The sequence below is a fragment of the Sceloporus occidentalis genome, unplaced genomic scaffold (genome assembly GCF_023333645.1).
Source record: "Sceloporus occidentalis isolate IW3139 unplaced genomic scaffold, rSceOcc1.0.p SCAF_1, whole genome shotgun sequence".
Lineage (NCBI taxonomy): Eukaryota > Metazoa > Chordata > Lepidosauria > Squamata > Phrynosomatidae > Sceloporus > Sceloporus occidentalis.
Genome location: NW_028316981.1, coordinates 149,906,655 through 149,921,005, shown reverse-complemented (window position 1 = coordinate 149,921,005; position 14,351 = coordinate 149,906,655). Strand labels below are relative to the sequence as shown.

The window sequence follows — 14,351 nt, the reverse complement described above, 5'->3', positions numbered from 1 at the left end:
ACAGTCTGAAAAGCTAAGGCGAGCTAAGCATCTGGATGGAAAATGCTGCACATTACAGCACAAGATTTTAAATAATTCTCTTTTCGTCTCATTAGAACATTTATATAGTCTGCCAACAGAAATGTTCTCAAAGAGTTGTATATAATAAAGCTATATAACATAGGGAAGTACTGCCTACATTTTCAGGGAGGTCCTCTTGAAACTTCTACGCCTATAGTTACTGCTACGTAGAATCACAGAATCAGAGTTGGAAGAGACCACAAGGGCCATCCAGTCCAACCCCCTGCCATGCAGGAAATCTAAATCAAAGCATCCCCGGCACCTAGTAAGCTTCTTGGGGAAGGCAGCTCCACAAAAGAAGCCCAACCACTAAGAAAGACCTCCTCTGACTCTACTCAGCCTCATATGTGAAAATAAAAAAATAGAGAATGTATCATGAAATCCCAACCATACCAAAAACTCTCACCTAAGAAGGTGGAAGCCAAAGAGAAGAGAAGCACATTCCCCTAGCCAGGCTTTCCCAATGCAACCCTAGAGGCCTCACACTGGAAATGGCTACTAATTGCATATTTGAAAGTTTAAATGCTACCTTGACAATGGAGAAGGTTTTGAAGAGTGGGCGTATCCTTCCTCCTAAAACATCCCTACATAGAGAAGTCTTTTATCCTCACCACATAATCTAAAATGTGACACACTTGCCCCTTTAGAGATTTACTCTAAGTTGTTAGGGGGAACTGAGCAGGACAATTCTCTTCACACTGTCCCATCTATTTTTCCTCCCTGCTAACAGTGCAGCACTACAGATTTCAACTGCTCTCAGCCACCAGCTTAATTGATATACTCACTATGCCCAATTTCTGGGTCAAGGGATGTTTATGCTGCTTTCTCCCTCCAATAAAGAGAGTTGCTCAAATCAGGAAAGCATTAAAACTATATCTAATAACCAAAACAGACTATCAAACAAAACCAAAGACAAAGACATGCAAAAACCTTACAACACTTGATAAATAAAGTTGATTTGGTTTACAAATATCTAATAATCTAAATATATTATCTATACAGTGCGCCCGTGTCATACGCGGGGGCGCTTTATGCGGCTTTCAGCATATGCTGAAAGCTGCGCGGGGAGAAGGGGTGGCACATCCCATAGGGTCTAATGGGGCGCACACCCATGGTGTGCGTGCACCGCCGTGCCGCCACAAGGGCGAGCAAGGGCACACTATGTATTATCTAGCAAGGGCTAATAAAAAAAATCTGGAACTATCAGTAAATAAACTAAGAAACAAAGGAAATAACTAGACTGCAAAGTCTAGTATATTTTAGGTGCTTTTAGACTTCAGAATGTCACAATGGGAAGAATTCCAAAGCACAGGAACCAAAAAAGAAAAGAGTAAGGGCAGGCTAGAAAATGGTGAGCCTCAGCTTTGGAGCAAACTGCAGGATACAGCTATGTTACTGATAAAAACAAGGAGGAGGAGCTAGAAAACTAAAGAAAAATAGTTAAATGATGGAAGGAGTAGGGGAAAAAATTAGAATAGGAGAGTAAAGGATGAGGGGAAACAGACTGAAGATGGGAAGAACGGTACAATAGTAAAGATGTGAAAGCATTGGTTCATCTCCATAGTAAAAGGCGGAGGAATACCACTCAGAGAGCTAAGTGAAAGGAGCCAACAGTTGAAGCTAAGTGAAAGGAGCCAACAGTTGCCTGAATATAAAAGAAGACTTTAAAGAAAGATCTCAGTTACAGTAACACTTTGTTTAATAAACTGAGTTCAGAATCAAGAAGAGACAGCAAGAAACCTGAAAAAGACAAGAAAGGAGATGAAAGATTTGAACAGAAACACAAAGCTGCAGATGGCTTGTATAAAAGTACAGTTGGCTTCCCTCTTACACAGGGATCTGTTCCAGACCCCCCCCCCCAGCATAAAAGGAATTAAGCGTATCCTCAAATCCCATTGAGGGTAATGGGGCGCGTTCCTGTGGCGTGCCATGGTACGTGGGCCATGGGCACCCTTGTTGCTTCTATTGGGGCTTGCTTTCCGCGTGTGCTCAAGTCTGCAAAAGACAAGCCCGCGTAAGGGGCAGGCCAACTGTAATACTTAACTGAGGGCCGAGGCAGATGTCCCGACTCCCGGAAGGCCTCTGGCCACTTCAGCAATGATCACGCTGGGACAGCAGTGACTGGACGGTCTGCTCACGAAGTGGGTTGCCACAACAATCCCAAATGGGCTGACAACAGAAGCAGATTTAATCTGCTCCTGAAAAGTCTGGCTCCTGCTACCTCAGCACAGTTTCAGAGTGGCTTACGGACACTTTGGTGATGTGAGTCATCTGAACGCCATGCCCCCAAAGTGGCTGGAAGCCAGTTCTTTTGGCCAGCTTGTTCCAGGCCATAGTTATACAAAAAAGCTCAAGGAGGAAGAAAAACTGAACTGGATCAAGAATGGAACTTTGGGGCTTTCATAACATCAAAAGAAGTGGGAAAGGAACCAGAAACTGAACAACAAGTATTTGAAAATGAGATTGCTTTGATTGCCACAAAATCAGAGAGCACATAATCACAAAAGCCAAGGTTAGATAAAGAAGGAATAAGCAATGACCTACAATACGGTCATCCCTCCATATCCACAGATTCAAGTATCCATGGCTTAGAATTATTTTAAAAATATATACATTCGAAAAAGCAAACTTTGATTTTGCCATTTTATACAAGGGACAGCATTTTAATCTGCCTTGGCTTTAATGGGACTTGAACATCAACTGATTTTGTTGAGGGGTCCTGGAACCAAACCTCAGTGAATAACAACGGCTCATTGTATTGAAAAACAGGCAGTATTGAAGTACCAGATGCTACAATAATTTAAACAGGAAAAAGTGAAGATTAAATACACACATACAAATTATTAATCTTAACAAACATCAGGGGAAGAGAAGCGATGTTGTACAAAGCAAGGCCAAAAGGTTCCAAGAAAGGGCAACGTTTATGGAACTCATAGCTCAGAAAAATTCAGTAGAGTTCTGATCATAAAGACAAAAGAAGGTAAGATATAAGCATGAAAAATACGTTAAAGAGGAAAAGAATAAATTTAAGGCAAAAGCCATAAAAGAAGAGACAGAAGAGAGAAAAAAAATGCAAGCAATCTTTGACAAGGTTGGCACTCTCAAGTGAAACTGCAAGATCAAGTGGTAAAAGCACTGGATTCTGAGCCACAAATCAGCTTAAAAACTTGGTCTTGTAAGACAAAGTCTTATTCCAAATTTGGAAGATAGCTGTTTAATGAGTTTTTGGATAATAGTACAAGAATGTAACATCTGTGCTGATTCAGGGGACAATTTGTCGAACATTAGAAGTTGAACATTCATAGTGAGACACAGGTGTAAATTTAGCAACATAATGAAGGAGACTATTTTATTCAGTATGCTGAGGAGTGACCTGATAGAATGGCTTACCCAGCCATTAAGTTTTGAATAAATACTTAATTTGAAGGGTTATATTCTCCCAAGCTGTCTCCCTTTGCCTTTAAGTGAATGGCTGTTTGGGACAAGGGATAGGGCAGTGGGCTTTCTCTGGAAGGCTAGTTGGCTCCCTCTCTTTTGGTTTCAGGCAGCTGGTCAAGATGCTCTCATTCTGCTGTATCTGTTGATAATTTTAATTTTGTACTCTAATACTAAAGAGTTTTTAAAGTACTGCTTCGTTTTCTTAAACTTTCAGTTCTTATAAATTATATAAAATGATTACATTTGTTTTTAATTTAACTCAGAAGCTGCCTTAGGGACTCTTTTTTTACAAGAAAATGGAATATGGATTTTCAAAATAAAAAATATGGAGCCACAGTTCATTAGGAAGATGACTGCAATGCTGTGCACATCTGGCAGCAAGTCCCACTTAATTCAGTGGGACTCAATCCCAAGTATTCATGTATGCCACTGTTCTGTACATCTTGGCTTTACCCATGGGGAAGGATGAATATAATCTTGACAAAATAGCTAGGTGTGAAAGATGGCATATATGCATCAAATATTTCATTAATAATAATGAATGCAAGATGATTGGAACACACTTACCCATAGGTTCTTTGATAACAGCATAATAATCTGGAGCATCATTAGGATCTACTGGTTCTAAGAAAGGCCACGCCATTTTGTGAGCCTGTTATGAAAAAGAGAAGACCATTTCAACAGACATGATCTTATTAACTAATTTGAGCCCTATTTCAGCCTAACATTTTCAGTTGTTCAGCTCTGGAACAAATGGGAAGGAAGGCATTAAAGAATTATGAGAAGTTACTACATACTGATTGAATTTGGTTTTGTGAGAAAGCCTAGTCTGCTTTCAGAGGAACTTCATTTCACAATTACATCACAGAGAAGATTCATTTGCAACCATATTTAAATTTAATGCTGGTGAATTAAAAACAAACAACCTTGTCTAGCCCGAATCTTTAATTTACCTGTAATGAACGTAGCACTCTCTTCAGCCCCTCATAATCTTTATCTGTCAAGGGACTAAGTACTGTCATGGCATCTTCAGTTGACTGACACTGTGGGCAGACGTACTCATCAATGAGATCTGCTTCACTCTGCAAGATCCCAACGCAGCGTCCATGATACCAGTTCTGGCATCGGTCACAACCAATGTAAAATCTGCAAGATCCCAAAGAAAATGGTTACCATCCTTGTATCCTAGATGAAAATGTTTCATTGGTTAAAAAACAAAACTTAATCGTCAGCTCCCCAAATTTGCTCTTAAAATAAAATTGCCAATGTCACCATTATCAAGAAAGTTCAGTCTCAAGCAAGCAAAATATCCACCGATCATTATTTTTAAAGCTGGAAGAAACAAAAAATAAAAACAAAAATGATGTCAAAATTGAACATATCACATTTGCATATATGACTATCAAAGGTTTACTTTTCCTGCTGATCCAACTATTTTTCAATACACTAATAACATCCTGGTAAAACGCTGACATTCAGAGACCTACATCATAATATGAAAAGGATAAAATGTAATGTAAGACCACCCAGATTGCAATATTATAATCACAACTCCATTCTAAACGAAATACATCAATTCAACAAGTTACGGACTTCTACCAACTATTACATTTTGTAGGGAATCTGCTGCAACAAATATGTAAAATTAGGCTGCTTTGAATATCAAATTTTATTGACAATGTTGGAAACCTCATGTTATCTGCATGTCAAATCATGTAAGTTTTGGAAAGACATTTCAGAGATGTTTTAAAAGTCACATCACTGTGTATACAACATATGTGGAACAATAATTATTTTTTGTTCAAGAAACACATTACCAAACTCAGAGCAGTATGCTACCTAAATATTAAATAAGAGGTTCTTGTCAGAACTCACTGTGACTCATCATAAGGTGTTCTGCAGATACAGTATAATTCCTCACTGCTGCCCTCTTGTGCCCGTTTACACTCATTACAGATGTACACATCCATTTTCTTAGCCTCCTTTTCTGTGATGCCAACACATTCTCCATGATACCAGTTAGTACAAAGATCACAGCCAATATAGAACCTAAAAGTATTTACAATGAAAATGACAATGTAATTGTCATTTCAAATGGTATGGCACTTGCTAATCTGATTCTTTGAAATTTTCTGACTTAATTTCCCTAACCATATTAATCTACTCTTCCAAACCTAGTATCTAACTAAAGCTGACACAAAGTGTACATAGTTCTTTATGACCTATTTCAATGCACAGGTGATCTTTAAAAAAAAATAGGTCAATTGATATGTGTTGAATTCTAAAAAAATGTGAACATCTCAACTGTGAATGCACAAAGACAAGGCCAAAGAAAAAGATCTACACTTTCAAAACTATAGCTGAGAAACCAATCAAAGACAGTGGCTTCTTCAGATTTGAAAATGTAGGCCTCAATTTTAAAACAAAGCAAAGCGCAGACACAATTAGAAGTTACAGGTACACTAAAAGGAGCATGCATACCAGGCATGTGTAAAATACATATTGGTATAACATGACATGAAGAAAAATGGGACAAGTGGATGTAACTTTTACATTTCTAATGAACTGCCTGAAATCAATGGAATTTGACTCATTAAACTACAAAATGTATGGCAATCCTTCAAGACCGTCTGTTATCAGACAACATTATGTGACTGATCAGATATGTCATGGTAAGACATGAGGATAAAAAACAACCATGCAACATTATCAAGAACCTCACAATGGTAAGCTCAAAACTCTACCATTTGATGGTATCTAAATTCAACGATGGAACAACTGAAATTATAAGGGGAAAGGGAGGTTATCTACTTAGGTTTATGGCTCAATACACGGAATGCCTGGCTAAAGTTTGATGGCAAGTGAATGATTTTTGCAATTCCCTCCCTATTTTGAGCTAACAGTACCTCCAGACAGTTTTGTTTGCACTTGCCACAACTGAGAAAAGGAGCTATGCAACCATGTTCTGGAAGAGGAATAAACTCTTTCATTCTAAGTTTATTAACGTGCCACTAAATCCAGGTTTGTTCAGGTACCACCAAATCTAGTATGGTAATATGTCTGAGTTCAGCTTCTGTCTTGAATACGGTCATCCCTCCACATTTGCGGCTTTGACTTTTGCAGATTTGATTATTCACACATTTTATTAATATGTTTGCTCTAGGAATATCTAGGTCCTCCAGCACAACTCTATGGTCAACTTTAACCAAAAGTCACACCGAAGGAACTAGAGATTCCTAGAGAGAACACTCCACTAGGCATTTGTAGCTCCTCCAGCACAATTCTATGATCAGTGTCTGGCAGATATTGATCACACTGTTGCACTGGAGGATGCAGAGATTCCTAGAGAGGTGTTCTCTCAAGTTATTTGCGGTTTCCCCCCATTCACGGGGGTCCTGTGCCATTAACCCCAGTGAATGTGGAGGGACGGGTGTAGTTGTAATTTACTGTTTTTTCTTTCTTCACTATGTTAACTTTTGGTACTTCAATGCTTAGACTTTCCCCCATTCTCGCTCCCTAAATAAATGAAGATTTTCCTAAAGTATCTTAGAATTACATTTCCTATGTCCTCCATTAAATAAACAAATACAGAAGAATTTCCTCTGCTATAGATCTTTCAAGAAACTGATGTCCCAAATTACTGTATTTTTCCTCATCTGTTGCTGCGGTCACAACGAACAACTATTTAGCCTTAAAAAACAGGTTTAGGAAGACCACTGGGTGATTGCTCAATGGCAACATCTCATGACTTGGATCCAGAGTAGAATGAGTGGAACCTCTGCTGACATAGTGTGGTTTTCCTTCCACCTCCTCTCAAGGTCAACTGCCTGAATTTCATCTCACAGTATCTCACAGTATTGTGGCAGAGAGGGTAGGTCCCCTAATGTTCAGGAGTAGGAGTATGTGCAGGGTAAAGTCCTGTTGCTTGTATGGAGTTTTGATCATGCTCCTTTGGATCTAAGACTATGGCTCAAGGTTGATTCATCTGCCTTACTTGTACTAATTTCTTAAATACTAAGCATATCACTACCATGGTGTTAAGCCCATGGAACTAGGTAATTTTCATGTAATGTTTTTACTGGAGGGTGTAATTATAGCATAAACCTTTATACAAAATGCATCATCAGCTCTTTTCCATCTCATCAATGAAACCAACACTAATCCAAGGCTTAACTAATTCTTAATGGCCTTTAATTTGTAAACTATGGACAGATAACCCTAAAGGGGTGGCTTGACGGCGCCCCTTTGAGTGCCAGATTGGGGCCGCAGCAACTACATACCACGCCCCTAGCCCGGCTGTTTGCTGGCACAAAAAGCAGCGGCAGAAAGTCGCTCCTTTCTGAGCCGGCAAAATGCCACCTTTTCCACTGTTGCTGCAACTTTGTGGTGTTCCTGCAGCATCTAAATGCCATGCCACCAGAGTATCTCAAAGCTGCCCGACGTGTAGTCTGGCAGGAGGCTTCACAGAGGCTTCCTGCTAGATTGGGGGGCATGTGGCGTCTAAACAACACAACCCCAAGTTGTTGGGAAGCCACCACAAAGAGGCCATCTGTTTTATCCCTATGTGACCTTCTTATAAACTCTTTCATAATAGATTCAGAGGTGAAAAATACTCTTCTATCATTTAGAACTTCCAGGGAAATATATTTATTAAAATGTATTAATAGCAAGTCAATACAATCTGCTTTACAAATTATAAATCAACACAAAATCTGCTTTAAAGACAAGTCACATTAAATTGAGTGGCAGATTCATGAGATCAGAATTTGGGGGATTATGCTCAGTGTTAAAAAAAACTAGTATGATCAAAAAAGGAGATTCACTAAAATCAAAGGGATTTAAGAATTAAGTTGTCTTAAATGATTTCAATTACTCTATGTTAAATATGACTAAGCCTGGATATAACCCAAAGTACTACCACCTCAACTACATAGTTTCCCTTGTTATTTATAATATGTTCTAATAAAGAGACAGTTGCCAGTATTATACAGGGATGCCTCGTTGGGGGCACTTCCGACAGTGCAATCTTATACTAGTCTATTCAAAATAAGTCAAATTCAGTAAGGCTTATTTCCAAGAAACAGGGTACAGAATAACAATCCAAGTGTAATTTGTGAAGTAGCAAATCTTTATGTCTCATTAAAAAGCTCACTGGTTCATTTTATGAGAACACACTTCTAATTAGTTTATTTCTTTACTCATTGTAGTCCAGAAAAGTGTATTGCTATAAGCCAGGTTGAAACTTGTCCTGCACAACAAGACTAGAAAACTCTGTTTTCTAAGAAATCTTTATATGAACATTCATAAAATTTCTTTCTATAAGGCTAATTTAAGAAACAACAAATTGTCTTAGGATGCCTTTCTCCAACAAATAAGGATTTGCCACAAAGGCTTTTTAAACATATGCTTATTGATGAATGCTAGGGATCAGAGTAGAAAAACAATCTAAGAAAAAAAAAAGAGAATACTTTGCTTTGATATCCCAATAACAGCCAAGTGACAATTTTTAATTTATTTTTAATTTATTTTTTGGTAAGAATGAGTTCTGTGAATAGAGCACAGCTCCTCTAAAAGGACCTTCTGGATGGTAACAATGTTTGCTGCTGCCAGTTCTTAAACCACAGTAGGATATAAGTGAAAAGCAATTTCTAATCTATAAGTTTCCCTGTCCATCATACCCCAATGTCTCCACTGTTAATTTTTATAATAATTTCAATTTCCCCCTGTATTGTACAGAAATGTTTTCATTCTGTTAAGTGCCACAAAGTTGCCAAATACTCAGTTTGAAAATAAAAGCTTATTTTAAAGTATTTAAGAATCAAAAAAGGAATTACTTGGAACACTGAACAAAGTATACTGTAGTACATTCATGTGGCCTCTGTTGTATATTAGGGAACAAATAGAATCGAATGCTTATCTCTTTTCTGGAGATTCTTTTTTCAATTATAAAATTCACACCCTGACCTTCCAAAAGGCTTCTCATCCCTTCTCAAGCGGAAATATAACACACAAATGTCTTTTAGAGTGTAGCCAAAACCTGTTGAAAAGAAGGGGACTGGCCTATAATCCCTTGTTCTGAAGCAGAGGCAAAAAGACAAAGCAAAATAAAAGCAAAATAAAGGATGGCAATGTGAGACAGTTCATACAATGGAAACATGCAAATAGATAAAATATGAATCACGAAAGTTAACAGACTACTATTTACAAAAAATATTTCTGAGTGATTAAATTGTCAGTTACTTCTCATTAATTCTAGGAAATTGGTATCTAATCTCCAACTTCATTTTTATAACCTTTGCATCTACTGACTAAGCACTAAAACTAAACTATGTATGTATGTATCGCACAAACTCACATGACAGCCACTACTCACTTTGATTCATCGTAAGGCGTCTTGCAGATGCAGTAAAGCTTTGTGTCCTTCTTGGTTTCCTTTGAGGTAGTAGAAATCATTTTCTTTTTCTTGGATTTTGAAGATGAGGATTCCTTCTCTTCTTCTCGCTTTCTCTTATGGGATGAAACGGATGTCGTGATGGTGGTCACTGCGGCAACACTGCTAGTGTGAGGTGGTGGTGGAGGAGGTGGTGGAGGCGGCGGTGGTGGAGGTGGTGGCGGTGGAGGCGGTGGTGGAGCAACAGCTGCTGCTGCTGCTGCTGCAGCAGTGGCGGCGGCGACGGCAGCAGCTGCCTGTGCCTTTTCTTTCTCTCTCTTAATTTTAGCCAGGTCTTTCCTTAGCTCCTCCTAAAGTAGAAGTAGAAAAGTTACCAAGGACACTTACAGTGAAGTCAATTTTGATTTTCACCATGAAAAGTCAAACTTGTATATAAGAACAACCAGTGTAAAGGACATTGAGCACAGCAATTTTACTGTATGTGCATATTTTAAAAAAACAACCTTTCCCTAAGTGGAATTTCTTGGGCTGCAGAGGAATGTCAAGTCTCTGTCAAGAAACTGGAGATCAGTTATGTACAAATTAAAAGAACAAACTACATACTGACATTTAAGTTATACTAAAGAGGAAGGTCTCTAGTTTGATAAGGTGTACATTAATAGCACAGGTCTGCCATCAGCCAAAATGAAAATGTGTTTGATGTAGAATCTGTGCCTTTAAAAAAAGAGAACCTAGTCAGATTTAGCAATATGCTAACATTCTCTTAGAAATAACAAAGTTCTGCATTGTCTTCATGTGTATTATTTTAAATCAACTCTGCATTTCCATCTGGAGCCTAATGATCTCATGAAAACACAAAAAAGGAAAGATTTAAGCTAAGAAGAGCCATACAGAGAAACGCAAACGTTTAGTCCACTGCCAACTCCCATTATTTAACCTTTATTCATAAAAGTTTAGTTTTGCTTCAAGCTCTAAAAAGGAAGAACACAAGATGCAGAATTTAAATTTTTGACAATTGTCATTCAGCAGAAATTAAGAAAAAAGGATCTGGTTTAGGACTGATAAGCAGTTATATATACCGTATTTTCCAGCATATAAGGCGACGGGGGGTATAAGACGACACCCCACGTTGCCTGCCGGCAGCATCCCTAGCCTGCCCTGAGGGGGTCTTGCGCCGGCTGGAGGGGGCCTCTCTGGAGGCCTGAGAGGATTCTTGGCGGCTGGGCTCTCGCTGCCATTTTTTTTAAAAGGTGGCGGCGGGGAAGGGGCTCCAGAGCCGGCCAGGCTGAGGCAAAGAGCCAGCTCCTTACTTCTCCGCGCCGCCACCCGGGATCCTCCGCTCCTCCAGTGGCTTCAAAAGTCCTCCGCAGAAGCCGCCGCCGCCACCACCTGGGATCCTCTGCTCCTCCAGCGGCTTCCACGGAGGACTTCTGAAGCCGCTGGAGGATCGGAGGATCTCCGGCGGTGGCGGCGCGGAGAAGTAAGGGGCCGGCTCTTTGCCTCGGCCTGGACGGCTCTGGAGCCGTTTCCCCGCCACTGCCGCCTTTTGAAAAAAAATGGCGGCGAGAGCCCAGCTGCAGTGGATTCTCTCAGGCCTCTAGAGAGGCCCCCTCCAGCCGGCGCGAGTGCCAGCTGGCTGGGAGAGGACCCAGCAAGGACCCCAGAGACAGGGAGATGGCCTTGCCATTCGCCTGTCTCTGGAGTATAATTCTGGCGCATAAGGCAGACTTCAAGAGTTGCCTTATACGGTAGTCCAAACTCTATTTTGTTACTGATCAAGAGATGAACTTCACATGAATGTGAAACATTTATCCTCACCTAGCTGCTATCATGTTTTGTGTAAAACAGCATGGAGTTGTCACTGTTTTAAATCCACCAAGTATAGTCCAATTAAGATTACAACTACATGAAACAGGCTATCATGGCATTTGGATTTTTAATCCAGATTGAAGATCAGGAAAATACAGGTGAGGGGAGAAAACGTGTGTAAACTATGAAGGATACAGCAAATATTAGTTCAAATGCACACAATAAATATGCACAAATAGATAAATTTGAAGTTTGTTGGTTAACAGAGTCAACACAATAACCTCAGAAAACTGTGAACAAATTCCAAATGTGCAAGAATGAGAATTATACCTGCACTTCAATTTGTAGATCTTTGTCCAAAAGTGCCCTTTTCTTCAGTATTTCAGCTTTTAGTTGCTCCTTGTGTTTAAAAAGTAGAGCTGAGAGTTTGGTTGCATTCTGTTTACTGCGCTTTTGTTCCACGCTCTCTTCTCGCTTTCGTTTCTTAGCTGCCTGTTTTTCCTCTTTATCTATCTTATCCAGAATATATTTCATCACCTGGTTGCACACTATCATTCTAGAGAAGAAATACAAAGGACACTATTATGAAGGAATTAATATTGGGTGAGGGGGAGGGTCTATATTGATTGCATTTCAAAATTAAATAGCTTAATAATCATAGCTAAAGTTGTAGCGTGTTTCACACATTGAAAACTACATAAAGCAATTACACTGTAAAGAACTAGTGGTATGGGCTGGACGGCATTACTTCAAAGAATTCAAGGAGCGAGAACTTACTGTATATACTCATCTGTAAGTCGAAAAATGTATGCCAAAATATTGAACCCAAAACCCTGAGTTAACTTATATATGGGTCAATATGGTAATCCTGCTCATGAAGTTCCTAAAAGAATTCTGCCCACTACCCCATTCTCTTTACTTTGGCAGTGCTGTCCAGGCAAGAAGACAGTCTGTGTGCATGAATGTTCTTGGCTTGCCAGAGAGATTCAAAAGTCCCACTGCATTTGCAAGGAAAGGGGGTGTGTTTTTGCATGTGTGTGCATGTTTATTCCTGGTTTGCTAGGGAAATTCCAAAGCCCAGCTGCACTTGCAAGAAAAGAGAGTGGGTATGGTGACTGGTGCTTTGCTGATGCCCTTGCTTTGTCCTTTACATCCTTTGTTACACGCCCCTAAATTGCACCCTCGACTTAACCACGGGTCATATGGTAGGCCAAAGCTTTTCTTTTTAATTCCAACTTTGCAGATCTGGATTTAGGCCTCCCATAATGAAATTGGTTACAATACATTACAGTTGCTTTTATTTGATAAAAAACTGTTTCTGGAAAAAAAAAATTCATGTGAGCAGTTATTTCTCTGAGTGGCAGCTGTGTTAATACCTGCTCCAGTATATACCCCCACACACTTACTTCATGTCTGTCCAATAACAATATAATCTCCCTTACCGTTGATTCTCTTCACGTTCAGCAGGAGTCAAAGTCTTTTTCTGCTTTAAGTGTTCTATCACAGCATTATGTTTCATTACAACCTTCAAGACAGGCAAAACAAACAAACAAACAAACAAACAAACCCAATTAGAGTGCAAGAAACAACATAGGGATATGGGGCACTTTCCAGGCTTCAGGCAATGCAAAACCTGAGCGTCAGCGATTAGACATGATATTCCTAAAAAGGTGAGCTTGGTTCAGACTTCTTCAGGAGTTAACAAGACAATTCTGACAAAGCAAAGTAGACGCCTTTGCTGGAAACTCAAAGTGAGAAAAGAGGAGAAGTGGAATACTGATAATAGAGAACGAGCTGGGCAAGCAGACTGCTTCAGCCCTGAAAAAATAAGAAAAGCTTTCAAAAAAGCTTTGAAGGAATACATCTAAAAACCCTTGAAGTATGGATTCCAGAAGGTTGGAAATGGTTGGGATTTAATTCATTAAACCTAATGGCATCACAAGAAATGAGTGCCAATGTAGTTACTCTGGAAGATTTGAACAAGCTAAACATGAGCTGTTTTGCAAAACAAATACAATTACTCCTTATTTCAACCCATTCTCTTTAAAGTAGAAGTCATTTAAAATTGATTTCTATTTTCAACAATAAATTCAAAAGGGATTACTACTGAGTAATGCTACTTGTGAATAATGACCCATGAATTACTTTTTTAAAGAGAAAACAAAAACAACAACAAGAAGAAATCATCAGCTTTTCCAGCAATATTTCCAGGCTCTGGGAGTTCCAGCTGACAGTAGTAGAAAGGCTGCAAGAAAGATTACATAGCAGAGGTGCTTGTTTTCTTAAATAGCTCCCTAAAAACAGTCAGTCTGGTGTGAGAGTTCAGAGGTTAGGAAAGAAAAATGGCTGGGCTTAACCACTCTTTTTAACCTGCCATCTTTCCCTTTAAGATCTTGCTTCATCTTAAAAAACATCACTTTTTACCAAATTTTCACTTCAACCACATGAAACTATGTAGATGTAAATGACCTGAGGCTGTGTGTACAGTATTGTCATTTAAAAGTACCATTTTAATTTTCCTAGTTGTTTTATGTCACAACTATTACCATTACATTCAGTGATATGCAAGAATTAGGATTAATGAGTAACATTTGTACAAAAACATTACCAAGGATTCTGTATGGTGTGGTAGGGGAGAAAGTCAATGGGGAAG

The 14,351-nt window shown here is 39.2% G+C and overlaps 1 protein-coding gene across 17 annotated transcripts in view; it reads right to left on the bottom strand.

Moving 5' to 3' along the window:
- Positions 1–14,351, bottom strand: part of BPTF (bromodomain PHD finger transcription factor) — a 114,351-nt gene that overhangs the window by 6,137 nt on the left and 93,863 nt on the right. For 10 of the 17 annotated variants that reach the window (XM_089540963.1, XM_089476724.1, XM_089476706.1 and 7 more), the window contains 7 exons: positions 13,141–13,223; positions 12,029–12,254; positions 9,872–10,239; positions 9,463–9,573; positions 5,374–5,547; positions 4,452–4,644; positions 4,066–4,150 (listed from right to left, as the gene is read on the bottom strand). In XM_089540963.1, the coding sequence (XP_089397089.1) occupies positions 4,066–4,150; positions 4,452–4,644; positions 5,374–5,547; positions 9,463–9,573; positions 9,872–10,239; positions 12,029–12,254; positions 13,141–13,223 (1,240 nt within the window). The remainder of the gene's footprint in view (positions 1–4,065; positions 4,151–4,451; positions 4,645–5,373; positions 5,548–9,462; positions 9,574–9,871; positions 10,240–12,028; positions 12,255–13,140; positions 13,224–14,351) is intronic. The other 7 variants (XM_089476790.1, XM_089476760.1, XM_089476798.1 and 4 more) reach the window with 2 other exon arrangements.